Consider the following 27,623-nt stretch of genomic DNA (forward strand, 5'->3'; position numbering starts at 1 on the left):
ACATAAGTTATACTATGTAGGTCGGAACCGATACTTATCTTGATTTTGTAACGTTTTCACGCAATTTTATAAACGTAGTAGGACTCGTATGAGTATAAAACAAATAGTGTATACTTCGAAATAAAGCTATACGTATTATATATAGACCAATATATTCTTGCCAGTTGCCATCCCTAATAATAGAGATAATAATTATTAACTTAATATTTTTTTAAGCATTATAACTTAAGTCTAAAATATCTTATTTTGCTGTACAACTAAAAAAAGTACAAATTATATAGATATACAAATATTCAATAAATGTAATAAACTAATAACTTAATTTCGGTTAATCAATCCTTTCATATTAAATTAATTTTAGTATTCCTTTTCGACCAATCTCTCTATTTCTCATTCCTAGATGGATAAATGCTCTAACACTACCAAGTAAATAAGTTAAAATTTATAAAAATGTTCTTACAAATTTACAATTATATTATTTTGTAAAATAATGTCCTATATGGTTATATACAAACAATATACCTATTACCTAACTGATTTCAACAATGAAACACCTTTAAATAATAATATATCATTGGGAGCTAAATGTCCTTTTCTCACCTATACGTTAAATTCGGCCTCGGAGTGAATAATCGTGCCGTTTAAACAGCTGTCGGTGAACAAAACACGGAAACAAGTTCACTTTCACGAATTCCTAACCCGTTTTACCGAAATGGAAAACTGTAATCGTACATATTATTATCATATTGGCAAAATATAACCAACCAATTCGTGAATCACTTGTAAATCAGTACTCTCAGTCAAACATATTATTCATAGAATGCCACCAATACTCTGGCAGTCTGGCAATCTCTCCACAGTATAACATACGAGTAATATACCAAACACCCAAGATACAGCACTTGTGCCAAATGGTAGCTACATTATCCAACAAATATATTAGTCTCTTGAAAATAAAACAACAAATTTGGACAGCATATAATACAATATTTTCTTGAAACATATTACTGCGTGTACCTGCCTACATGAAAAAAAAAGATCTGCATGATTTAGAAAATTACTCACATTATATAATACTGTATTTATACCTATACGGGCCCACGTGGACGAAGTTTAACAGGCTGAAAAAAAAATATATTATATCTCGCCACTCGTTTGGCTCGGTGGCAGTGGCGTCCATCCCATAAGGCCGTAACACATTAATAATACCTGCCGCACAACGTTATTGTTCGTATTACACATAGTAATGTTATACCTGCAGTACCTACACTCGGTAATAATATTTGCAGCGCCTAACACAACGTTTGCGTCCTCCATGCAGTAGCGCTGCGGAGGAACCGTGGCGGGTGACGTGCATTGCGCAGTAGCAAAATAATATTATTATTATACCCTATGGACACCCGGCGCGGAACGACACACCGCCTCGCGCGGAGCGGCATATTATCATACCTAAACGTGACAAAATAATAATATACACGGACGGTGGACGACGGCAACGACGAGAGTACGAGACACGTCGTCGACTCGTCGTACCGCAACAACGATCGTAATAATAATAATATTATTATTTTAGTAAAAATGTCTTCTCTTTAACATTTTATATTTTATTAATAAAATGATATTGTCGTTGTCGTTCTCGCGGCGGCGGCGGCGGCGTGCAGGACGACTACGCGGATCGGCCGTGTATCGTAAAATATTGTATTGTGGTCACGGCGCGCGGTCGTATGGTACCGGCGACGATCAGAATCTCAGATCAGTCGGCAGTCGTGTCGCAGCGTCGTACGAGTACGCACGTGATCGCGGGTCATACACAGCGTCGTCGTGTGTTGTACGGTGGTCGCGATCATAATAATATTATTGTATCCGCGTCGATTGCCGCCGCCATTCGAATCGATTCCTCCGCGCGCGCGTTCCGTCGGTTTTCTCGGCTCTTCCCGGTCGCAGGTCGCGGGGACTTTGCTGCTGGTGACGGCGATGCCAGTGTGGGCCGCCTAGAATCCCGCCGAGTGGAGCGCTCGACCGTTCCGCGTGCACGCGCGCGTGTGTGTGTGTGTGTGTGTGTGTGTGTGTGTGTGTGCGCGTGTACCGTTCTACCGTTGCAGTCCTCCGCCGCAGCTGTGTGTAGACGGTGTTGTCGCCGCCGTTGTCCTATCGTCGTCGTCGTCGTCGTCAGAGGTGAGTCTCTTAACAGGCGCGCGCGCCAAGTGCATCGTCGATGTCGAATATAACTTTTGATCATTTTTGAGGTATTTGAGTACACGCATATTGTCCGCCTTAACGTACTAGGGGTCACCAAACGGCGGCCCGCCGACAAAATATTTACCTGGTACGTAGACGTGACGTTTATTTATTTTTTTTTTTTATCAACGACGAATTAAGCGAAATTTATAAACATTTTGTTTTCTCGTTTTGCATTTGCTGTGTATACATTACGTCGTCATAATATGCATGGACGGGCCCTGAAAATTTCCTGGTTTCTGAGCGATTCGTGTTGCTCGTCGAAAACCGGGCAAAGTATTACCGCCATGCTCTATTTAAATTTTAAGGAAATGCGAGGAATTTTTAAATTGTACGGTTTTTGGTATTCATTCAATATTAGAACCATCGTTCTATGACGGCATGTCGTCGTCGTCGTTGTTGTTATTGTTATATTTGCTCATAAGGATTGATATGAGGATACAGGAACCGGATTATCTGAGTATTGCGGAGACGCGGTTGTCTGACAACGTCCGTATATAGTAATTTTTGCGCGCGCGGACGCGCCGGCGAAAATGCCGGTTGGTGGCGACGGCGGCGACGGCGCGCGCAAGTACACACGTGTATTTGATAACCAGGCGAACCGTTGGGAGATTTAAAAATATAAAATATTGTAATATCCAATCTTGTAAAAAGTACTTTTAAAACTGTATTTAAATACAGATGCAAATACGTCCACTGAGAAATTAATTAAAATACATTTCAATTTATTTTTAAGATAAAGCCCGGATAAAGTATTAAAGAACAAATACAAATACAAGGGCAAATACTTGGTATGTATTTAAATACGCTTCAAATACTTTTTTAATTGTACAAGTGGGTTACAAATTAATTTTGTAATTGGTAATTAATGATTTTAAGTCTTAAGTAATGTGTATAATGTAATATTTAAGTATCATTAAACTTTGTAGGTACTACCTACTAGGTATTCATTTCTTACTGAAATATTAAAATAAATAAACATTTGTTACATTTTGATTCCAAAATACTTAAGTATTAATTAAACAATGCACAGTCGTTAATGAAATATAAATTAAATGTTTATAGAATAATAAATAAATTTATATAGGTAATGAATAATGATATTAAAAAACAATCTGAAATGTAACAAATATTTCTTTAGAATTTTGAAAAGTATTTGATTTTAAAAACAACAGAAAGAACAGAAGGTAGTTAAAATAATTTGTAAAATGTTTTACAAGTCTTATAAAATAAAACTCCGATGTACTATCTAACAATCGCGACAATTTATAATCCGTTAACCCGTCTAAATTGTCCATACTCACGTGCACTATTATAATGCATGCTATACCTATAATTTATTTGTTTCACATCTCAAAACGTCTTTATGCACCAGTAATTTTTATTTCTTTTGAACGCAATCGTGCAATTTAAACTAAGAAATCGGAAAAAATATTTTCACGAGTAGGTATGATGATTATTGATTATAAATTCTACAAATATTTTCAAAATATTGTTTTATTTTATTGTAAACTCAAAACTCCAACCATACAGATTGTCACTTAATTTGGGTCGCGACCGGAGGTTGAGAACCGCTAGTGTACTACAATTGATTAAAGTAAAAGTGTAGAACAATAAAGTAGGTAACATAATACAAAAGAAGGTAGGTAGGTAGTTGAATTTAGTAAAAATCAAAAAGAAAATAGTTGTTTTTTTAGAGTATACATTAATTTGTTATACTCTTATTAAAGGAAATACTGCGTATATTAAGTTTTACATGGTATATAATATACTATATAGTTACCTCCCTAAAATATATGAATTGTCTCCCATCCTTATGGTAAATAAAAAAGTTAATTTACACTTGTTTCATTTGATGATCATGTAATTTATAATTATTTACGAGTTGCCTTCCAAAAATGTTCTTACTACTCATATATAGTTGCTCCACACATAATAGATATAGAAAGATCGAGCAAAAAGTAGTTCATAAACTTTACTAAAATATACCACATAAATAGGCGAATTTATGTACTTATAAATAATATATTGTATTATAGTTATAAATATATCATTATAGTTATCGATTACTGATTCAGTTTTTTTTTAATTATATGCATATTGTAGTTAGTTAAAAAAAACCTAATTTTTACTGTAAAATGAATAAATTGATTGCTAACTAAATTATCTTGACCGGTATTAATGTATAAAATAAATACTAATTAATAATTGGTAAACAATATATGTATTATTATTTGTTACGATTAAAATTTTATATTTTTAAATGCATGTGTATAATACACAGCTATTTATATAAGAAGTAGTATTTTTTTTTTACAAATAACCTCATTCACTACATATTAATGTATTATTAAAAACATTTTCATTGTTGTATCTACCATTTACATATAATACATTGTATTTTATTTAATATCATTAAAAATACTTTAATAATTGTAAACATAAGAATAAGAATTGTACGCACGCGGTCATATTTTGATTGTTACTTTCGGACTTCGGTGATTTTATAAGATTTACTCTATTGCATATAATATCAAAGTATTAGAAATTTATTTAATATATCTTTTTTTTCGATTTAAGCCGTTTCATTAAGGGGAACTAGGTGAGAATTACTTCCCCGATGTATAAAATATATAAAATATAGGTACCTACTACCTATAGTAAAATCAATGAAATAATAAATTAATTTTTAACTATTGCTAACAGTCATTATAACTTGTTTTAACTTGTCTACATACGCAAAACATAGAAATTAAAAACGACCGGTTTTGTTGGCGTTTCGGGTACCTACTATATTTATGTTTACGTCGTTCTAATATTACATTATTTGAATTTTTATAGGAAATTTTGTATCAAATTTATCGGTCTTTGACCTATGTTTTAAAAAATTAAAGATTACTAATATTTAATAAATATATATATAATATAAAATATTGGTATGAGTATTAAGATTATAAATTATCGTATACACTAACCTATATAACATATTTTTAAAATACAACCAAACATAACATTTTTTTGAAGAAAAAAATTCTAATCATTGAAATGCTTAGATTAATGTTAAGTCTTTTTTGTTTATCTTTGTTACGTTAAAATATGTAAATAATTAAATTTTACAAGTACATTATATTTTATTTAAATGTATTTCCCCCCTCACCCCAAAAATATTCTCGGGAGACTAATTTTTAAATGCTCCAAAATACATAGGACAGCGGTTCTCAAACTTTTTGTTTTACATACCACTAATAACTAAAAATAGAACGATCCAAAATCTAAATTGTATAGTATACAATTTTTTTTTTTAATAATAAAGCAGTAAAATACTTCAACTAAAGTATAATTATTTTTTATTCATTAGTTTTTTAAAATAAGTTATGAATTAAATAACTGAATGGGTATATTATCCAAAAACGGCCACCGAGTAATGTTTCGCGTACCACAGTTTGAGAACCGCTGACACAGGATATTAAACACGTATTATTATGCGCATATTATACGCGACATATATTAGGTATAATTTGGGATTCTAAACGGAGCGATGGATACATTAATTTTACAATGATGTGTGTTTTTTTTGTGTGTACGTGTACACGACAAGTAGTTGATAAAATGCTTCGATTTTCACCTTCGCGGGTGGTTTTATTTGATCTAGTTAGTAGTATGTACTATAGATAGGTTAAATTAAAAATTTCATGTAATATTTATAATCAGGAAAAACAAAAAAAAAAAAATTAAAGAAAAACGCTAACCGTAGATACTTGAAGATGTCACCAAATGTTTATATTATTGTTGTATGTTTACAATACAATTTTTTAAGCTATATACAGGGATGTTAAATTAAAAATTTTTTTTTTATTTATTTATTTATTTTTATTATAAATATCGATTAAAAATTATTTGCTGGGTGGAAATGCTTGAAAATTTATTTCAAAGCTTTTCATAAGTTGTTACTTTCTCAATTTGAACCTAACCTATATAGGCATAATCTTTTTTTTATTTTTACTTATTATTATTGAGTATGTACAGCAGCAATTACATTTTAAAAATATTTTATTTTAAACTATAGTTATACGAGTTATACGTATAAGGCTATAGTAATATATTATGAAATAATATAAAATATAAATATAGTTGTCATAATTATTATAATGTAAGCGATTTGTTTGTTGTAGGCAAAAATTAGTTCAAACTACTGGATTACTAATAGAAATTTAAATGTATAATAAAATATTTTTAATATAATTAACATTTAATACTCCTATTATTCTGACCTACTCATATGTGAGATACAGTCAACACCTACTATAGGTATAGCCGAGTAACTCCCACAGTGTTTTCATATACTTATACCAGTTATAGTTGAGAGATTTAAAAAATCTGACTTAGGTGTTTATATTTTGCTTAAAATTTTTATTCGCCAGAAAATTCTTGTAATTAATAAATAAATAGATGATATGTCACTGCTTAAAACAACTGATCACCATAGTTTTTAATTTCTAATTTATATTTATCATGGTGTGTGGGTATGATGGTAAATTAATTTAGTAACCTGTCTGTTTTCATCAAATATCATGATTTTAGTATGAGTTTTACGAGTAAACATGCTTTTAAGTAATTTACGTTCGATTAAAAAATAATGGATGTTTTTTTGTTGTATATTATATTTTATTTATAAGTCATGTTTATAGAGATAAAATATAAATTTAAAATTTATATTTTTATAATATGGTGCTGATTTTTACATTTTTATCATTTCATACATAATAAAATATAATTTATTAAAATTAGTATTTTAGTTTTAGGTAGGTAAAATTGTAAATCATGATAGTTTATAATTTGCTGTAAGAGTTTTTTTTGTTTGTTGTTGTATTGTAAATATTTATATTTTTTAATGCTTATGAAATTCTTACTAATTTATACTAGAATTTTTTTTTATTGGCTAGTGTGCATAATACATATGCATTATTCAATGTCGACACTAAATTAGAAATACAATTATAAATTACAATATTTCTAGTTAAAATTAATTATAAATCATAATATGTAGACAAACTTTGTTTGCGGTTGTTTATAGTGACAAATTATTCAAAATATTCCAAAAATTCAAAAGATAGACAAATTTGTTTAGTATAGATACCTAATATAAATATTAAGAGCTTGTGGTTGTAGGTATAAAACAAAATGTTATCAAATATAATACATTGTTACAACTTAAAATATATATTTTTTCCAATCAATATTAATTAATCTTGGGTCTCAAGGATGTGATACTATGCAGGTAATATGTTACTACCTATACAATAATATTTTATCATTAGTTTTTTCACATAAGATAGGTAAGACTCGGAAGTCGTAAGTCTAAGAACCTGCTATTATATAACAATTATGCTTGTATCCAGATAAAATACTACATTATATTTATATTCCATTATTAAACCAATATGTTTAATATTCATTAATGCATTCTTATATTAAAAGAATTTTAATCATCAGAGTACGATCACTTTTATACTTAATACAGTAATTTTAAAATTATACATCTGAAAAATATTTTATTAATAATATTTTTTTTTAGCTTCAGGTGTTTATTTAATATAGATACAAAGAATTATCCTTATCGTATTTTTAGTACTTCGTGGACACATTTTTCACGACTTCTAATAAACACTAAATATCATATTTTAAGTAACCTTCTATATACTTAACGGGTACTACTAGTTTTAGGAATTCAATAAAATTATTTCAGCATTTATCATAAATTATAATATTCTATTGTTTACCATGTATTAACAGAGAATCAAACAAATAAGATTTTGCTAATTGTATTATGGTCTTAAAACACGTTTATAAAATATTTGAGCTTTCTCTATATCTTACACTCGATCATTTAGACAGTTTTTACAGTACTACGTTACTTCAATAGCCAAAAAAGTAAGATACACTTTTCAAGGACGTCTGTTTGTAAAAATATTTATTAAACATTTTTTAAATTAAAAATGTCATTATCAAGGATAGGTATTATTATTTACTATAAAATTTAAATCTGCTTAAAGTTTCATTATTTATTGCCAATATTTAACAGTGTTAAAAACATTTGTTTATGTACGTCTGTGTATACACATAGTATAATATTCAATACGCTCGTTCAGTTTTAATAATGAAATAAATTATTTTTGATTATGGAGAAATACATTTGTATTTTATTTTATCACAAAATGTTTCAATATTTAATAACTATTTAATTTATAATATACATAAACACCAACAGCTATTATAATATTTATAATATCTGTAGAATATAAATTGTATTCTTTAATTTTATTGAATACATTAACATAATAACACATATTAAATTCTATATTGTTATATTAAACATCATAGTTCTAATAATTTATCAGTCAAAGTAATATAAATAAGTAATATTATTATTATTTTTAAATAAATCGCATGGGAACTATTTCATTTTGAATTATTTAATATCAAAAATAAATTAAAATCACTTGACTTAAAAAAGTTTATGTTGATCAAACGTTTAAAGTTCAAATGTTTTAACTTTCAAGTATTATTTACGTGTTAGAATTTACAACTTGGTCAGTAAAGCTTTCGTATTAATTTAAATTGTTATATAAACTAAATCATATAGCAATGATTAACCTTAAGTATTGCTTGTGCGTTAAATTGTAAATGAATCTATCACAGCTTTAAATTATTATTAGCATAGCATTTAAATAGCTCACCATACATTGTTTGCGTAGCAGTGTAGAACTTTCAAAAGCAAACATTTATTGTCAGCATCACTTGAAGTATAAGAGTCGCATGTTTAAAAATGCACCACACTAATATTAGTAATATTTATAGTCTATAAGTACCTATTTTAATTAAGATATTCAATAAAAGTTTAATATTTTACATATTGCTAGTAATATTTTAATTCAATTTAAATTCTATATATTTTTTATAATTGTTTATGATTATGTACAATCTATATAAGTGTATAATCATAAAATAAGTAAATTTGACAATTTTTATTTAACCATCGTATTGAAGTGAATATGGTTAAAGAAAATATTCATTGATATTCCTCATTCTTGATTAAATTTAAAATTGTATTCTTATGAACATTGATTATGCATTTTATTTTGATAAAAATATTATATTTCACTTTAAAGTTAAATGCACGTGATTATATCTATTATGCAAATCCCTAAATAGTAATTACAAACATGTGATATAATGCTTAATGATAATTGCTTAAATAACGTCCTATAATATATTATATAAAAAAAAAAATACTAATAAATTGTATTTTTATACACTTATAGTAATCAGCTTGGAAAATAAAAACCTAATTACAATTATTGTAATATAATTAGTTATAATTGTTATGCTTATATTTTTATGTTCAAACAGAATATGAATAACAATTGAACGATAATAATTGATCATCATAGCATTTAATGCATTATTTACATTTATTTTGTTTTATTTAATTAAAATATATTGTATATTATTACAGCAAGAATAATTAAAATATGAAAATATTTTTTAAAAAAAATTGTAGTTTATTAAATAAAAATATCTCTATTTAACCAAAAATAATTAAGAAAAAATTCAATGTGATTATATTTTTTTAATATTGTACCACAAATTTTATCGAAAGTCCAAGAAAATATTACTTATTCCATGTGTCATTGTGAAAAATGCATAATTTATAGTAATGTTCATTGAAATTTGTATGTAACACATCCTATAACTAAACAAAATAATATGTTATTATCCACTAACACATAAAAACAAATACTTTAAAACCAATATATTGCACGCTCCGCTTAAGATCTAAAAATAAATCACATTTTGTCTAAATTAATTACATACGTCTCGCCTTGGATTATAAAGTATAAAATACTGACTATACAACAGTTATTATATAATGGAATGGTTCAATGGTCCTGTGGATGTCGAAACTGAGTAATGCTTTGTTTTAGAGATACAGTTAGTTATTGCCGTATTGACCAATATAACAATATACAAAAAACCATACAAGTTAACATACTCTTAAGTTATTTTGGAACCTTGAGGTCTGAATACCAACCATATAACGATGTACTAACATCAAGAATACACGCAATGTCACAATTTCTTCTGTGGTAGTGTGGTTTCAGGACCACTGTGGTACCTATATCGATTTCACAACGATGTTTCTGTACGTGTAACCGATCATTGATTTGTTATCTCGATCGATGTTTTTTATATATGCCATCAACATCGTTTATTAATGTTGTGAGTTTTGTTTTTGTTTTTACAATAAAGCAAGGTCGGAGTACATATAACAATACTCACATGGCGAGATAGAATATCTTATACTATACAAATATGTAGGTAATATTGAATGGCAACAAGTTATTCACAGTGTGTTCTATACAAAGTGTGGATTTGATCATTCATTATTAGCATTTATACAGAAGACAGATACTTATACATATATCAATATGGTGTATTATGTACACCGATTTATACGATAGGTTCGACGTTGACAAAATAGTTTCACATTTTTGTTGTCTATATTTAGTTAATCAATTATTGCATCGCGTTTTTTAGAAAACATATCAGAACTTACTGGTTTAAAAATACGATATACAGTAGATCTATAAAAAAAAGATTAGTTGTAGATCAGATTTAGTCCTTTGATTTGATAAACCAGTGGTTCCCAAACTTTCTTGGCCTCGGAGCCTTTTTTAAGTAGAAGTTTCTCGTGGAGCTTCTAAAAAATATTAAGCGATAATTTTTATCTGCCTGTGTTCTGTGTAAATTTTTTGTGGTATTATGAACGGAGCCCTTGGTAAGCCATTGCGGAGCACAGTTTGGGAACCGCTGGTCTAGCTAATAGCTATTATCAGATAAACTATAACAGATTCTATACCATAAATCTATAATTTTCAAATTTAATTTAGGATTATTATCAGTCAAATTTATTTAAGAGGTTTAATGATATCATGTATCAATTATTAATTTTGTTTTTTTTAGATTACTCGCAACTTTGAGTAGAGTAATTAGTAAGGCTATTGGTTTTATAACAATAGTGTAGTAATAACAATTTGATCGGTTAAGTAAATTAGATAAAAAGTTTTACACAGCGCATCTGTACATTTAACGATAGACACTGCCCGTTGGTAAGATCTTACTTTAAAAAAGTAATTTTTAGATTTTATGGAAGCAATTGTTTTTATAAATACAATAATTTATTATTTTTTTTAAATGTTTATTCACACACATAGTCAATGTTGATCGTTGAATTAGCTTCATTATGTATCTCATATTTTAAAGCAAATAAACATTTAATACATTAGCGTTATTAGTTATAATAATCTAAGTTTCTAAAATGTCTTAGTTTTAAGCTTCTAAGTATATTTTAAAATGTAGGTAGTCCAATACCTACTATATTAATAATACTGATTAACGAGATCTGGTAAAAATAAAATATATTCTTAAACGATGATATATATTTATAATTTGGACAATAATATACAATCTGTACAATAGTATACGTAGTAGGTAAGTGTATTATAAATTCTTATACGATAGAAGTTTAAAACACATGTAATATTTTGATGACAACACTTATTAGAAACACATTCGTATTTGATTATATTATGATATAAAGGTATAAAAGATAACCTAAACGAGGCATAAAATAATAATCATGGTTTGTGAAATACTGTCGAGTATAAAAAACCTATCTAAATTTAATTGTTGATAAATATGTTAATACTTAATGAATTTTCATTATATTACACATTTTAAACAAAATAGAGGACAATGACAAAAATAAAAACATTTGATTTGCAATATTATATCTTAAAAATATGTATATTGTAATACATGGTGAACAATATTATTTTTCTTTTTGCAGATATTTAGACAACAATCGCCATGTCGGAGTACAGCGGTGAAGCCAAGTACCGACCAAAACGGTATCAATCTATTGGCAAGTTGTTCAAAAAACGTGTTCCAATCATTTCTTGGCTACCCAAGTACGATGCAGATCAAGCTGTCAGTGACTTGATCGCCGGGGTCACTGTTGGACTAACAGTCATGCCTCAAGGGCTGGCGTACGCTACACTCGCAGGTCTAGAACCACAGGTGAGACAAGCTTATACTGATAATGCGGATTAAGTTAAAAATGTATAATGGTCATGTTAATTCAAAATATTACAGTAGTATTAATGAAACTATTGAAGTGTACTATTTATACAACAATAGAAGGTATCTATACCTTCTGATATAAGAGCATTAGATTATGCCGGTGGAAAATGGTTTTAACTTAAGAATGATAATGTTTATGAGAGAATGTGTGCTATTCGTTTAAAGCGTTTGATCATTCGTTATTTAAATTTTATCAAAAATATGTAGGTGCCTATTTGGTTTAACTTTTTTTTGACCGCATTGAGAAAACATAAGATTATTTTATACAAATATATAATTATTTCTACTATCATAAAATACCTATTTAATATTTTACATATTATCATAATTATTTTTGTATTATATTTCAAAAGTACAAGTAACAATTGCTGCCTATATATTCTTTTAATGAAAACTAAAAACTGAACACATTTTGATTATAATTAGTTTTTTTATGACACATTTCAGCGCATATTTGAGTGTATTTAAAGTATAATTATAATATATTCATATTTTTACACATATTTTTCATATATTTTTAGCTTATTAAATGGTGAGTACGGTTAAATAATAATGTTTAAAATAGTCATATATTGGTAAATAAAATTGCCAAACATGTTAAATATACATACGCACAATTTTATTTGCATACATACTTTCAATCAATATATACATATATAAATATAATACAACACTTTTTCTAGTGTGCTAAATAAATAATAACTATGTAAGTACTATAAAATATTCATTTTTTTTTTTTAATGACATACTAAATTTATATCTATGTCATGTAATTAACTCCTAGCTTTAATGTATCAATACAAAAATTATATTTATTATATAGTTAATAATTTCATACATTAACCAGTTGCCGGAAATATGAAAGAATCTGATACGACCTAAACATATCACAATCACCTACATATGACAGCAACTTCGAAAATGATATAGAAGCCAAAATAATGGATTTTTTAATAAAACTAACTCATATATAATATAGATAGAAAATAAATTATTAAAAATACTATACAAATAATATTATATAATGTAGGTTAGGTTATCTTAACCCACCTATACCATGTGTCCATGTAACATGTTGACGATAATTATTCCGGAAGTTACAGCATAAAAAATAAAAATATCGCGTTATGCATGAAATCGTTGAAGTTTTTGCATACACGTGGATTTATTCATTTTACTATATTAAATTCATAATCTTTAATAATTTACATTTGTTTTGGACTTTTGGTTAATCTAGTTAGTTATAGCTTATAGGCTATAGAATGGGCTAATATACTTACGTATGTCATAAATCTCATATTGTGCACAAACAGGCATTCATTGTTTTTTTTAAATTAAATTAATGTTGTTTTATAAAATATCTATTTATGATAACAATTATAAATTGTTTACGTATCTATAATATTTTATTTAGATAACACAAAAAACAGTGATGAGATTAGCTGACTGATTAGTGGATTATATTGTTTATTGTCTATTAAACAATAATACTTATCATTATATTGAATATTTAGTAAAGTATCAACGTTTTCTTTCAATTTATATGTTTTTATTTTTACTTTTTAATGTTCAAATTACATTTTGTTATAATTTTTTTCTATTAAATAGTAAGCAAAAATATATTTGAAATCAAGATATACATGTTTAAATTTTAGTGTTTGAATACAATTTATTTTTAGTAAAAATTAATGATATGTGCTTGATTTGCTTATCAACTGATTTACAGGTTTGTACTTTAGTTGAGTGTTATATTTTAGATTTTCAATAATCCTACAACGGTGATATTAGTATAAATATTTTTGATTATTGCTTATTTTAATCTTATGTGAACATTTTTTGGTTAAAGTAGTTTTTCAATAATTATAAGGAGTTAATAATAAAATATATACTGATCTCATTGTACATGTATATTTTTTTTACAGTATGGTTTGTATTCTGCGTTTGCTGGATGCATTGTTTATACAGTATTTGGTAGTTGTAAGGACATTACCATTGGGCCTACAGCATTAATGTCACTTATGACTTACCAACAAGTGGTCAATAAAAACGCCGACTATGCAGTATTATTATGTTTTTTGTCTGGTATTTTACAGTTCATTATGGGATCACTTAAACTAGGTATGTATATTCATTTAAAACAATAATCGGGACAATAATTATGTTTGTTTATATACATTTTATACTTTTAATTCAAACAGTAAAATTATCATCATAATACCTATAATTGACGCGGAAAATCTGTTTACTTGTTAGTTTTTTCTCTTGGTAACATGAAGAAACATACCACCATCAGGGTTTGCTGGTATAGTTTTTGGATTCAGTTTAATTGGCAATTTCATACTTTTCGACAGTGAAATGTTGTAAGTTGATAATATTCTAAACAACGCCACTTTTATTTGCATCATTCCGAAACGCATACCTAACCAAATTAATAAAATATTTTCAATTTTTTTCGCAATTATTTTTTAACAATACTTTACCAATGCATAGTCTAGGACCAGCGCCAAATGGTAAGTACGCGTATTGGGGTCTATTGTGTTTTTCATCCTCTGTAAATCTTTCCGGAATGAATTTTTCTGGTTCTGGCCAATATTTAGGATCGTTATGGATGGCATATACTGGTATGACCACTTGCAATCCTTTATTTAGGGTGAAATCTGAGTTGGGAAACTTATATGGTTTCACTGTCTTCCTGGTTAAATTAGGCACTGGTGGATACTTTCGCAAGGCTTCTATAAATTGAAATTGTAAAAAATGTTTTATTTTAATATTTATGTAATTTACTTTTTCTACTAACCAGATACAATCATATCTAAATAAGTCATTTCTTGCAATATTTCATATGTTAATTTCCCATTGTGTTTCATGAGTACTGAATCAATTTCATCTTGAGCTCTCATCTGTACTTCCGGATTCTGTGCAAGTTCAAAAAATGTGAATGTTAATGTAATTGATGAAGTTTCATAGCCTCCAATAAACCATACAAAACATTGGGCCGCCAACACATCCATAGTAAATTTAAAATCTGAAATATTAAAGATACTATGATATTAGGTTTCAAGTATTTATGATTAATATTTAAAAATATCTAATATAGACAAAATTTGAACTCCGGTTGTCTAAAAAAAAAAATGATATACTTAATATATATTTTAAATATTTAAATATATAAACACTTTATAACGATAAAAAACTCCGCTGTAATACAATTATAAACACGTTTAACTATACAACCAATTCTCAATTACACAACTAGATAAACTGAAAAATATGCAGGTACCTTCTTTTTCGTCGTTTTCGTTAATTACTAATTTACTTTCTTCTTCAGAAGCTAAATTTTGGCCTCTTTTAATTTTCAACAGTAAGTCTAGAAAGTCATTTCGTTGTATACCATTATCTTCTCTATATCTGACTGTATCATTCACTACATTATAGAAAAAATCGGCGTATTCTTTTTTGATACTTCGTACTTTTAGTAATCCGATTAAACTCGGGGCCAACGCATTCAGCGCATTTCTTATGATACTTTCTATACTAGTTGAAAATAGCATTCGACCAACTTTCCGAAATTCTGCATCAGGATTGGCCAATGAATTAGTTTCAAAACCAAATGCTACAATACTAATGACATCGGTTGAAAATCGAGCTAATAGTTCCTTAAATTCTACCTAAAATAAAACGATAATTTATTTTTAAAACTATAAAACTTGTAATTAAAAGCTTAACAACAAAATAGATTGAAAATCATTAAATTTATTATGTTATTACGGATTAGTTATATGCTTAAATGTAAATTATAGAGTTACATTAAAATGTCTTACTTTTTCACCAATCATTGCTGATGCCTCTAGAACTCTGACCATTTCCTGAGCTCTACCATCTATGAGATCAATCATGTTTTTTATTTTTCCAATGGTGAATGCTGGTGTTAATTTATTTCTTAAAACTTTCCATTTGTGGCCTTCCAGTGTTAATAAATTACCAGTAAGCGGTTCTAGCTTATCATCAAATACTATTCCACGGTTGGGAAACGTAGAAAATTCCTTTGTAAACACGTCTTTAATAATATTTAAATCTCGAAGCATTAGCTTCGGCTTTTGAAACTGATAGAAACCAGCGAACTTGTAACCATTAGTATTAAAATATATGCTGGCATAATGTTCGCCTACCCATGTTTTCATTTTAGTTACCTCCTTAGTATGACCATATATAATGTGAGGTTTTAATGGAACGGGGCATCCTTGACGTTGCCAAAATGTATAACGATATTTTAAGTAGAAATAAAATGATGTCGAAATTATGACGGCATAAGCTATCAAGTTTAATAGCAAACAATCGAATAAAACCATTTTTCCTGTTAATAAAAAAAAATTACCATTATTATACATTATTAATATATTGTTTTCATTGTTAAAAATAAATATAACTATATAATATATTATAATAATAATATAATTTAATGTTTACCTAATTAATTTGAATGTGTAGTGCATACATTTTTATAGAAATAAATAAATTCATTAAACAAATAATTTAATAATATGCTAATTATTTTACAGGAAATTATTATATGTGGTTACACTGGTTATATTTCTTTAAATGATTTTTTTTTTGTTATTAAAACTTAAGAAAATAATAATTTGTATTTAATAGGTAGTTTTCAGTAAAATGCAAAAACTATTAATAATACTTGTAACTAGATTAAAAATTTAAATTAGTAAAATAAATTCGATATGTATTCGTGGATAGTTAAGGTAGTTAAGTAGGCCTAAACTATAGGTATTATATTATAAGAGAATAACGCAGGGCATGTCCCGCGTATCCCCATTTAAGTTGTATTTTCCTGTCCGCCCTCTTGGCCGTGTTCTACATATAAATACCAGCGTTCGTTGAGGAAGGTAGTTCTCAAACCCTTGAGAGTTTTACAAATTGTATAAATTGTATAATACTTTCATTTCAATAAATGATGCTGCATGGGGGCTGAGAAATGTGAAAATAATTCGGCCCCCATGTAGTGATTTATAAAGAAGAAGAAAAAAAAAGTGTTATATTTTAATTATATAATACAATTAATATTTTTTCTGGTCGGTTCAGCTATTTTGTAGAACCTCAGATCTAATATATTGTCGATAATATATTTAAAAATTATGCAAGAAATGTATCTTTATTAATAACTTTGTAAATAATAATAATAATAATAAAACAATTAGGTAAACCTAATATATATATTTTATAATAAATTAAGTTATTAAGCTTTAAATGTTTGATATCTAAGTATAATTATAACTTAATAATTGATGTATTTAACTTTACTTACTGTACTTACTTTACCTTTTTATATTATTGAAAAATTCTTTGATCTTCGGAAGACGAAGTTGACAACTACTCGAATATAACGCAAACATGTATGTTCTTAACGTATGTAACACATCTAACGTTTATACATCTAACTACTATTTACTTGCATAATCATTTTTTTTTTTTTTTTATTCATTTATATAATACTTTATAATACTTAATAATAAACATTTCATATTATCAAACGTATAATATTAAATTGATTTGTTATTTTTTTTTTATATATAAACGAAAAGGTTTAAGTATTAATTGAAAGTAGTTACATTATTTTGAATGATAAGCACATATTCTGGCGTTTTTCTACACTGTCGGATAATCTACGCTGACCTATGCGGCAGTGGCGGTGTCATATATTATTTTTTATAGGGGGAGGGGGGCGATACCAGACGAAATTTTTTTCTGCTCTCAGACAAAATACAGTTTTAATTTCTATGATTTCATTCCATTGATTTACTATTTTATTGTTTTCTTAAAATGTATGATAAATGTCATCATTTAAAAGATAACATAATCAATTCAAAGATATTTTCTTTAATTTAAGAATAAAAATATACAATCAAAGTTTAGCAAATCCATTGGTTTTATTATTCAGTTTTCTTTAAAATAAAGAATTTTATTTTATGTTCAACTGATACAGAAATGATGAAAGATATCTTGATTTTTACGCATAATTATGATGTTGAATTAATGAATAATAGTACCTAATTTGTTAACAAAATGGTTTAGAATCAATAGATTATTACATTAAATGGGTACATTGCAATCAATCTTTACATCAATGCTACCTTTCCTATAATCAATGTTATCGGATATCATAATTCAAGTTTCCTAAAATAGTATTAATTTTAAGGAAAACATCTTAATGTTAATGGAATATTATCAATATTTCGTTATTTCTCAATTTAACAACTGTAAAGTGGTATTGAATTAATAGCATTTTCCGTTATATTGACAAAAATATATTTTTATAGTTTAAGATAAAAAAAATATCAGCCAATTATAGTAGACAAGTTTTGGCGTCGCTTTATGGCATATATGTAAGATTGCAGCAAACGCGTACATTACTACTGCGTAAACTATTATAGCTTTTATTTGTATAAGAAGTGTCTATAACCTTATAACATTTTAAACTAAATTGGTTAAGTAAATTTATTTATTCTATATTCTTTTAGGATTGAAATTAACGGAAAGCAGCTATTTAAATCTTATGTTCTATTTTTAAAAAGAGTACCTAGACTCTACTATAGTACTCTATAATTCCCCCCCCCCCCCAATTTTTTTTATCAAACTAATATAGTGTTTATATGATACTATAATGTATTTATCGAAATTATTTAGAACAGGTATAAACATTAATATTTAATTCTTTGAATAAATTTGGTATATTAAAATAGTGTGTATTCTATATTCTGTATTTTTTTATGCTAAGGGTAATATATAATACATAAAAAACATGAAAATATAAACAGATATTGTTGATAAATAGTAAATACATTAAAAAGACAATTAATATCTAAGTTTCATTACACATGAATTATATGAATCACATAGCTAAACAATGTTTAACGTAAAATAAAAAAGCAACTCAGATTTAACGGCTTAAATGCTCAAGATTTGGCATCAGTTATCAATTCAAACTGTAGTCGATAGGTGTTAGCGTTAGGATTCCAAGAAAAGGCAGGTACAAGTAACAAGATTGAATCCCACTCCGGCGAATTTGGGCGAAGCTTTGATTAACATGGTGTTTGAATTTTTTAAATTTTTTCTTAAAAAAAAAACCATTATATTGAAGGAAATTTTACTTTTATCTAGTACATTAAATCTTTAGTTTAAAGATATTAAGGTTATATTTTAAAGGTGGTAGTATTAATCTTATTACAATTAATATTTGTTTCTATTATATGATTTCTTACTATATGAAAGAAATAATTTCTTTAAATTGTATATAGTCATAGTTAATTTAATGGAAAGTTTATTATTTTTCAAGAATTATCAGTTTCATTAGTTAAATGAAATCAATGACCTGAATATAATGAGTTGACTTCATTGGATCAAAATTATACCAGTTTTTCATCGATTTAATATGCGTTTTTCATTAATTAAATGAAATTTTTCTCTTAGTGTGTTGAGACATTTATGTATGGCTACTCGGTTAGGTTAGTTTAGGTCATATTGCAGTCATAAATATAATTATTTTTAAATATATTTAGAAATTTGAAAGTACGTTTGTTGAAATAAACTATTTACATTTATAATAATTTTTGTACTTACGGTTTTGATTAAGTGATGTTAATACTTATAAATTATAATAAATAAGTAATACGAGATATGTAAGTTTAAAGTTATGTTTGTTAATACAATGATACCTGTGGCTCTGTGGGCTGCGATGAACCAAGATTTAAATTACGACTTTGGATGATATGATAATATTATGGATATAAACTTTAGAATCAATAGTTTATAGGTTCACTATATTTTGTATAAAACGTTAAACGTCAGTTACATCTTGATCCCGGTTTCAACGAAATACATTACAGAAATTTTTTTCGGAAAATATGGAAATTATTAATTCAAACATAGGTGTGTTCAAAATTTGTTGGAAAGGATATTCACATATGACATATAATGAAACATAGAGGACGCAAGCGATTAACATGGAGATATACGAAAGAATGTTCATTGAAATGTCTATTGTAGGTATTCATATAGAATACTATTCGATATCTATGATTTATTTTTTATTAATATTTACTTTAGTAACTTAATAATTGCCTTATAATAGGTATATATTTTATACTTCAACTAATATTTGGAATTTTAAAGTAAAATTCATTTTAATTTTGTACATTGTTGTTTTTTTCCTAGGTACAATATTTTCAGAAAAGTATTACTAAAAATGCTTTGGTTATAATATGTTATATTTCCAAATAAATAATCAAAAAATATACCTAGTTTATTATTATCACTAAGGTACTTCATTAAAACTTCAAATTTCCTCCGCTTTCTTTATTAATAATAATTTACAATTTCTTTATTTACTTGCATAATTTTAACATTAAATTATAGGGGGGCAATGGAGGAGCAAAATCAAATGTTGGAGCGGGACTTCCCCCCACCCGTGTAGCGCCGCCCCTACTGTGCGGATAACTGAAAAGAGCACAAAACACATAACTATAATATAGTTATAACCATATTAATCATAATTTTATATAAATTTAGTATTTAATACGTTTATTATTTAATCAATTTAATTTAATTTTTATTAATTTCTGTCACACAATATTCCTTCAATATGTATAAGTGGTAATTCAAATTAAATAAATAATTTAATTTAAATAAAAATGTTGTTTGTTAAATTAAGAATATATACAATCTAGATGATCATAAAAAAAAATATATTATATATATATTTAAATATAATTAATAACTATGATTTGTTGTGTATAAATTTTATAAATTTTGATAAACTGTAAACATATTTTTAAATACTTTCTTATTGAATGTAGTTATATTTTGTTTAAAAATACGAGTATAAATATTTTAATCTAGGTGTATTAATTGACTTCATTTCCATCCCGGTGACCGTTGGTTTTACATCAGCTACTTCTGTTATCATAGCAGTATCTCAATTAAAGGGTCTTCTTGGCCTAAAGTTTGAATCATCAACCTTTTTAGATTGTCTACTGAAAGTGTACCAGAATATTGGTAATTACCGTGCCAATGATACAATTCTAGGAGTTACTTCTATCATCATACTACTAATGCTCCGAGTAAATAACTTGCGCTCTGCTCCTAAGTTAAAATCATTTTTCAAATATAATAATTGTTTTTATATTTTTAGAAAGTAAAAGATATTAAATTATTTGGACCTAATGGTAAGCCATCCAACAAACAAAGGACAATTATGAAAGGGCTGTGGCTACTCTCCATATCTAGAAATGCTTTAATTGTGGTTGCTTGCTCAATCATTTCATACTGGTGTTATAGGCCAAATTCAGAACCTTACGTGACTTTAATTGGTAAGTAAAAAATATTAATGAATTTACTATCTATTATATAGACATATAGTCCACCAAAATATTCTTTAATAATAATTAAACTATAATTTATAGAGTATTATTTTATGACATTTTTTGAATATCGATATGCATAATGTAAAAATATATATTAACGTTTTCTATAATATAACTAAAATAGATTACTTTTATAGTTAAAACTAGTATTATATTATTAAAATTTAAAGTAGTAAAAAAATAATAATTCATCGTATGAACATTTTCAAGAATATACGGTTTTTAGATTAAACGAGAAGACATTTATTTGAAACAATTATTGATTGAACATTAAACATATATAATTGTTTGAATTAAATATAACAATGTAGGTACATTATTTAACATTTATGATAATTGTTTTACTGTTTAAGTTAAAACTGTTTATAATCATAATCAAGTATTAGGTATAATGTAGGTACATATTTAATAGGTACTATTGTGTTTGATATAAGTTATTTTTGTCTGTATTAAAATGTATTTAAATTTATGATTGTATTTTAAAGGGAAAGTAAGATCTGGCTTACCACCGTTAAAATTTCCACCGTTTGGAACAGAAATAAATGGTACACCGGTTAGCTTCATTAATATGTGTTGGGATCTCGGATCTTCCATTATATTAGTGCCAGTGATTGCTGTTCTCGGAAATGTCGCCATCGCCAAAGCATTTGGTATAAAGTTATATATTTGTGAATAGTAGAGATACTCTGAAACTAATTTCGATTATCTACTAGACATATTTTTATTTTAAAATAATTGTAATAGCTAGCGGAAACTCAGTGGACGCTACACAAGAACTCTATTGTTTGGGCGTTTGCAATTTACTGGGTTCGTTCGTTTCGTCGATGCCCGTTACTGGATCGTTTTCAAGAAGTGCAGTGAATCACGCAAGTGGCGTGCGGACTCCTATGGGCGGAATGTATACGGGTAAAAGGCTAATAATGTAATACTATTTAAAAATCATTTGTTAACAAAACATCTTCGAACATTTTAGGTATACTTATTATTTTGTCACTAAGTTTATTGACGCCGTACTTTTACTTCATACCCAAAGCAGCTCTAGCAGCAGTCATCATTAGTGCTGTTATTTTCATGATCGAATACGAGATCGTTAAGCCTATGTGGAAATCCAGTCGTAAGTTGAGATTATAATAACCTTTCAGTGTATACCTATAATTATCTATCAATCTATCATTCTGTTACCTGCAGGCCACCGTTCGTTGTATCTAGATATTTTTTTGTATAACAAAAAATACAAATAAAGTATAATATTGTTTACAAAAAACTATAGCGCAATTAATATAATAATATTTCAGAATTACATATACTTACTACTTAAATTAATACTAAACACTTGGACGATAGTTTCCTATAGGCTATATTTAATTGACATTACTCTTGATCAGTTTCATTTATTTTATTTATTATAAATTGAACAGTGTTTTTTTGTGTTAAGCAATGTAAAAGTGACTATACGGTGAATATATTAATATATTAATTATCAAAATTAATTTTTTACGATATTTTAAAATAAAGTTTGTATCTATATAGTCCATATTATATTGGTAGATATAAGTTTAAGTTTTACATTATTCTATAAATTAAACATATTGGTAGGTACTAGACTTACAAGAACGTAAAATATCAAGATATAATTTTTTAAAGAAATATTAATCGTAAATTCAAATGTTTTTGATTTAAGACTGATGGTCGCCTAATGACAGGGTGATGATTTTTTTCTATTGTGTTGATGGGGAAATAACAAACAAATTCCAATCTTTCCAATTATTTCTAAAAAAATTACCTGTATGTGGCGTCATTGTTATGCCATTAAAATCTAATGTATATATGACTAAACGTTAATATTTTATACGTCATAATATTACGTAAAATATAATTATTGGCTAATAATTAATAAATTATGAATACAAATAAAATAAACTTAATCACGCGATATATGGTACAGAATTACAGAAAAATTTTTATTCCTAACGATAAATTTAAATATTGGTTTCTTTATTAGACACATTGTTTATTTTTATTTGTTGTCGCACTCATTTTCTCATTAATTTGTTTAAACTATTTATAATTGTCCATTTTCTTATGTATAATATCATCTATTAACTATTCCTCTCATCTGTATAACTACGTCAAAACGATTTATGTTAAATATAATATTTTTCACATATAATTCCTTAATTATGCAAAAAATGTTAGTGGCAATGACCTAGAATCTCGTTTAAATTATTTTTTAAACGTATTTAAAGTTTAAATTGTTAAATATTCAGTTTTATATTGTATGTATGTATATAATAATTAATAATTATATAAAATTGCCTATCTATAACTCCTTAAAAAATGAGGGACACAATATTTATTATAATGTAATATAATATCATGATAATTGAGTAAGTTTATTTGCATTTTAGTATAAATGCCTAATAAATATTAATAGTATTTATGAACAATAAAATTAAGTTATATATCTATATTAAAAATATTTAAAAACTTTAATTTAAAACTTATAGTCAAAGCAGTGTCTGTAAATTTAATTTAAAATTAAAGTTTAATCGTCAACTATATATAAAATATATGTCTCTTGCTAATAATTGGTGTTATAATTATACATTTGTCATTTATTTGTATTTTTTATGAAGTACCCAATAATTCAATGAAATTTTATGTATATTTTTTAAAGTAATTTAAATGTTAAGAGTTCACTGTTCTATGTATGTTTGATAATATGATATGATATGCACCATTTCATAATGTTTAGGAAAAGACTTGATACCTACGTTTGCAACATTTGTTTTATGCCTGGGCATTGGTGTCGAACTTGGAATTTTAGTAGGTGTTGCCATAAATATCATGCTTTTACTTATACCGTCGGCTAGACCGTTTTTGCACATTGAAATGAAAAAGGTAAGATTTGAATTATTTTGGAGTTTTTTAAAATATCATTAATTTTTATATGAAAAATATGTTTTTCTCCTTATTATTGCTGTGTAAAACTATATAAATGTATTATATGTGGTAAATAATTGTGAATCTTTAATGATTGCAGTTAAGAACCGGCCTGGATTATTTACTAGTGACTCCGGAGAACAGTCTTTACTTTCCAGCTGTAGACTTTATGCGAGCCAAAACAGATCGAGCTGCTGTTAAAATGGGACAGTCTAAACTTCCTGTTGTAGTTGATTGTAAACATATACTTGATGCAGATTTTACAGCTGCTAAAGTAAGGATAAAAATAAAGTAATACAGTATATTTTTGATTATTTTCATTCTCATAATTAAATTATATTTACTACAAAATAGTCAATTGGTGCTATATTAAATAATAAATATACTTTTTGATTTCATTTATAAAAATAATTAATTTTATGTACTTAATTTAAATGTACTTTTAAAAATATTTTTATAATTGATTATATACATATACAGAGAATAAATTATCAGTTAAAGGTTTTGAAATTGTGCTGACTTTAATGATAAACTTGTTATAAATTTCATTTATAGCTTTTTGTTTTATGTTATATTTGTATTTATATTTTTATAATAATATGTTATTCATGCAAATTGAATCTTACATACAAATTTAAAGAATTCAAAAAAAATTTTACATTTCCTCTTATTTCATATTCTCCGCTTTTATCAGCTCTTAACTTTAAACGTTTAAAACATTAAAAACATTGTTTGCGATTAGATTTATACTTTCCGTATTACGTAAAAGCTTTTTGTCATAAATATTGACTATCTATCCTGAGTGCTAAAGATGCTTTCCCTTTCATATATCTATTCATAATACTAAATATAAAAATAAATTTTATATTGACACAAAAACAACTAATTATGCAATCAATACCCTCCATAATAGAATAATGAAGTCATAGATTAACTAAAAATTGATTTATTCATATTATAAAACTTCAACTAATTTAAATTAAATGGTAATTTCATAGCTATCAGTATTTTTTATTATTTTTAAATAATTGTACTTCATTGTTTTTCATTTTTTTTATTCTTGAATGGTTGTTATTATTATCTAATTTATATAATTGGGTCTGGCCCCGTTTAAACCTTATATACTTAAATACAAATAAAATAAATAATTATTTTTTTAATCATCTAGGGCATCGCTGGCTTAATAATGGACTTCAAAAGGCGAAAACAGCCATTATGTTTTTATAATCCAAGGAAAAGTGTTCTGGCCGTTCTACAGGGTGTATGTGTTGATGAAATTGTTCACTGTTTCACGTATGACGAACTGGAACAAACCCTTAATGGTAATACCTAAAATAAATAATAACATTTTAATATTTGATTTATGTTTAAGTAGTAGCCAGTAGGTACTGTTTAAAAACAATATAAAATACTAATTAGTAATTATCTATATCATGTTTTTTAAGGAATCAGATTTCAAAAATATAATTTAATTTGATTGTAAATAAAAAATAAAAACTTCTACTATAAAAATTATTTATACAAATATAAATTTAATTTAAAAACATTAGACACTTTAATAAAATTAAAATATGTTTATTTTAGATATCAACTTTTCTGGAAATTCAGCGGAATTAAAAGACATAGTACATACAACATCTCAACAGTCACATGAAACGCCACTTTTAAACAGGAGACAACATTAAACACACAAGTTATTCTTTGTAATTTTTTCCTATATGATGAATAAATATCTACTATAATTTAATTTATACATAATCATCATAAATTATGAGTACATTTTGCTCATATTTATATAGGTCTAATTTAAATATTTATTTTTTGTGAAATTTGTATTGACCATACAAACATTGATAATGACAAATTTTTTTCATGTATACTAATTTTGTTCACCCATAAAAAGTTAGAAACTAAGGAATCATCTTTTATAATATTTTACTATTTTTAATAATTGTAATTTATATATTTTTCTAATATTCACAAGTACACTTGTATGTTGTATTACTTCTGTAGTTTGTATGATTATTTGACAATGTGCTTATAAATGAGTCATAAATATTTTTCTAAGTTAATTAAGTAAATAAAAATGTCGTGTTAAATTTTTTAATTGAATTCAAAATTTATTTTTAAACCATGTTGCAAATCAATTGTTTTTGTAAGTAGATTACATAACCAATATCTAAACTTAAATTGAAGAATAATCTATGTTTAAAAATTATTAACATTGTTTGTACTTCACAATATTTTTGTATATTAGTTTTGAATAGAAAATAGTTTATTTTTTTTTCGTGTTACCTATGTGAAATGTGAAAAAGTTGTTTTACAATTTATTTTATTTGACAATTTGTATTTTAAATACATGCAGAATAATTGATGCAAGTATTACAATCATTCAAACATATTAAATAAATATTATAGGTATATTTTTAATGCAGCTATTATTTTTATTTTTTTATTTGAAGTTAAGGCTTCAACAATCTAGGTTATTAGCCTACAATTATTAAACATAAAGAACGAATAGTAGGTTATGAAAAACAAGATTGAAATATTTACAGTTGATTACAATATTTTACTTGAATGTATGGTGTGGACTGCTTACAGTTATTTTTATTTTAAAGATAAATAATAACATTAATTTGATAAAAATATTATGTGATAACTCAAAGATGTGTAGATTTTGAATTCTAACTGAAGAAGGCTGGAGCAATGTGTATTTGGTTTTTTGAAGATAACATTTTTCTTTCTATATCACTTGAATTGGTTCTGCAAGTAATTTAAAACATTTGTCAATAGTATTTTATTAATCAC

The 27,623-nt window shown here is 26.3% G+C and overlaps 2 protein-coding genes across 5 annotated transcripts; one reads left to right on the top strand and one right to left on the bottom strand.

Annotated features, from left to right (window-relative positions):
* The first annotated feature begins 1,746 nt into the window (after positions 1–1,746).
* LOC132919832 (sodium-independent sulfate anion transporter) lies at positions 1,747–27,245 on the top strand. Of its 3 annotated transcripts, XM_060981712.1 has the most exons (14): positions 1,747–2,175; positions 2,247–2,326; positions 2,975–3,029; positions 12,149–12,378; positions 14,364–14,559; positions 21,349–21,569; positions 21,641–21,818; positions 22,358–22,522; positions 22,617–22,778; positions 22,846–22,986; positions 24,628–24,773; positions 24,916–25,089; positions 25,984–26,137; positions 26,400–27,245. In XM_060981712.1, the coding sequence occupies exons 4-14, from the start codon at positions 12,169–12,171 to the stop codon at positions 26,498–26,500; spliced, it is 1,848 nt and encodes a 615-aa protein (XP_060837695.1). In that variant the 5' UTR covers positions 1,747–2,175; positions 2,247–2,326; positions 2,975–3,029; positions 12,149–12,168; the 3' UTR covers positions 26,501–27,245. The 3 variants fall into 3 exon arrangements, with proteins under 3 accessions (XP_060837695.1, XP_060837694.1, XP_060837693.1); XM_060981711.1 differs by lacking the exon at positions 2,975–3,029; XM_060981710.1 differs by lacking the exons at positions 2,247–2,326; positions 2,975–3,029.
* LOC132919833 (cytochrome P450 6j1-like) lies at positions 14,585–17,877 on the bottom strand. 2 transcript variants are annotated; one of them, XM_060981713.1, is made up of 6 exons: positions 17,773–17,877; positions 16,263–16,795; positions 15,722–16,109; positions 15,239–15,466; positions 14,922–15,173; positions 14,585–14,860 (listed from the first exon to the last, which is right to left on the bottom strand). In XM_060981713.1, the coding sequence occupies exons 2-6, from the start codon at positions 16,788–16,790 to the stop codon at positions 14,691–14,693; spliced, it is 1,566 nt and encodes a 521-aa protein (XP_060837696.1). In that variant the 5' UTR covers positions 16,791–16,795; positions 17,773–17,877; the 3' UTR covers positions 14,585–14,690. The 2 variants fall into 2 exon arrangements, with proteins under 2 accessions (XP_060837696.1, XP_060837697.1); XM_060981714.1 differs by having other exon boundaries at positions 17,759–17,861.
* Positions 27,246–27,623: the final 378 nt, after the last annotated feature.

This window comes from Rhopalosiphum padi, chromosome 2 (assembly GCF_020882245.1).
Source record: "Rhopalosiphum padi isolate XX-2018 chromosome 2, ASM2088224v1, whole genome shotgun sequence".
NCBI lineage: Eukaryota > Metazoa > Arthropoda > Insecta > Hemiptera > Aphididae > Rhopalosiphum > Rhopalosiphum padi.

Bases quoted from the DNA above. Each gene is read 5' to 3' on its own strand.
- LOC132919832 (XM_060981712.1), top strand. From the start codon at position 12,169: ATGTCGGAGTACAGCGGTGAAGCCAAGTACCGACCAAAACGGTATCAA. The intron at 12,379-14,363 runs GTGAGACAAGCT...TTTTTTTTACAG, and splicing joins TCGCAGGTCTAGAACCACAG to TATGGTTTGTATTCTGCGTT. The intron at 26,138-26,399 runs GTAATACCTAAA...TGTTTATTTTAG, and splicing joins ACTGGAACAAACCCTTAATG to ATATCAACTTTTCTGGAAAT.
- LOC132919833 (XM_060981713.1), bottom strand. From the start codon at position 16,790: ATGGTTTTATTCGATTGTTTGCTATTAAACTTGATAGCTTATGCCGTC. The intron at 16,110-16,262 runs GTAAGACATTTT...GTTTTATTTTAG, and splicing joins CAGCAATGATTGGTGAAAAA to GTAGAATTTAAGGAACTATT. The intron at 15,467-15,721 runs GTACCTGCATAT...TTAATATTTCAG, and splicing joins CGAAAACGACGAAAAAGAAG to ATTTTAAATTTACTATGGAT.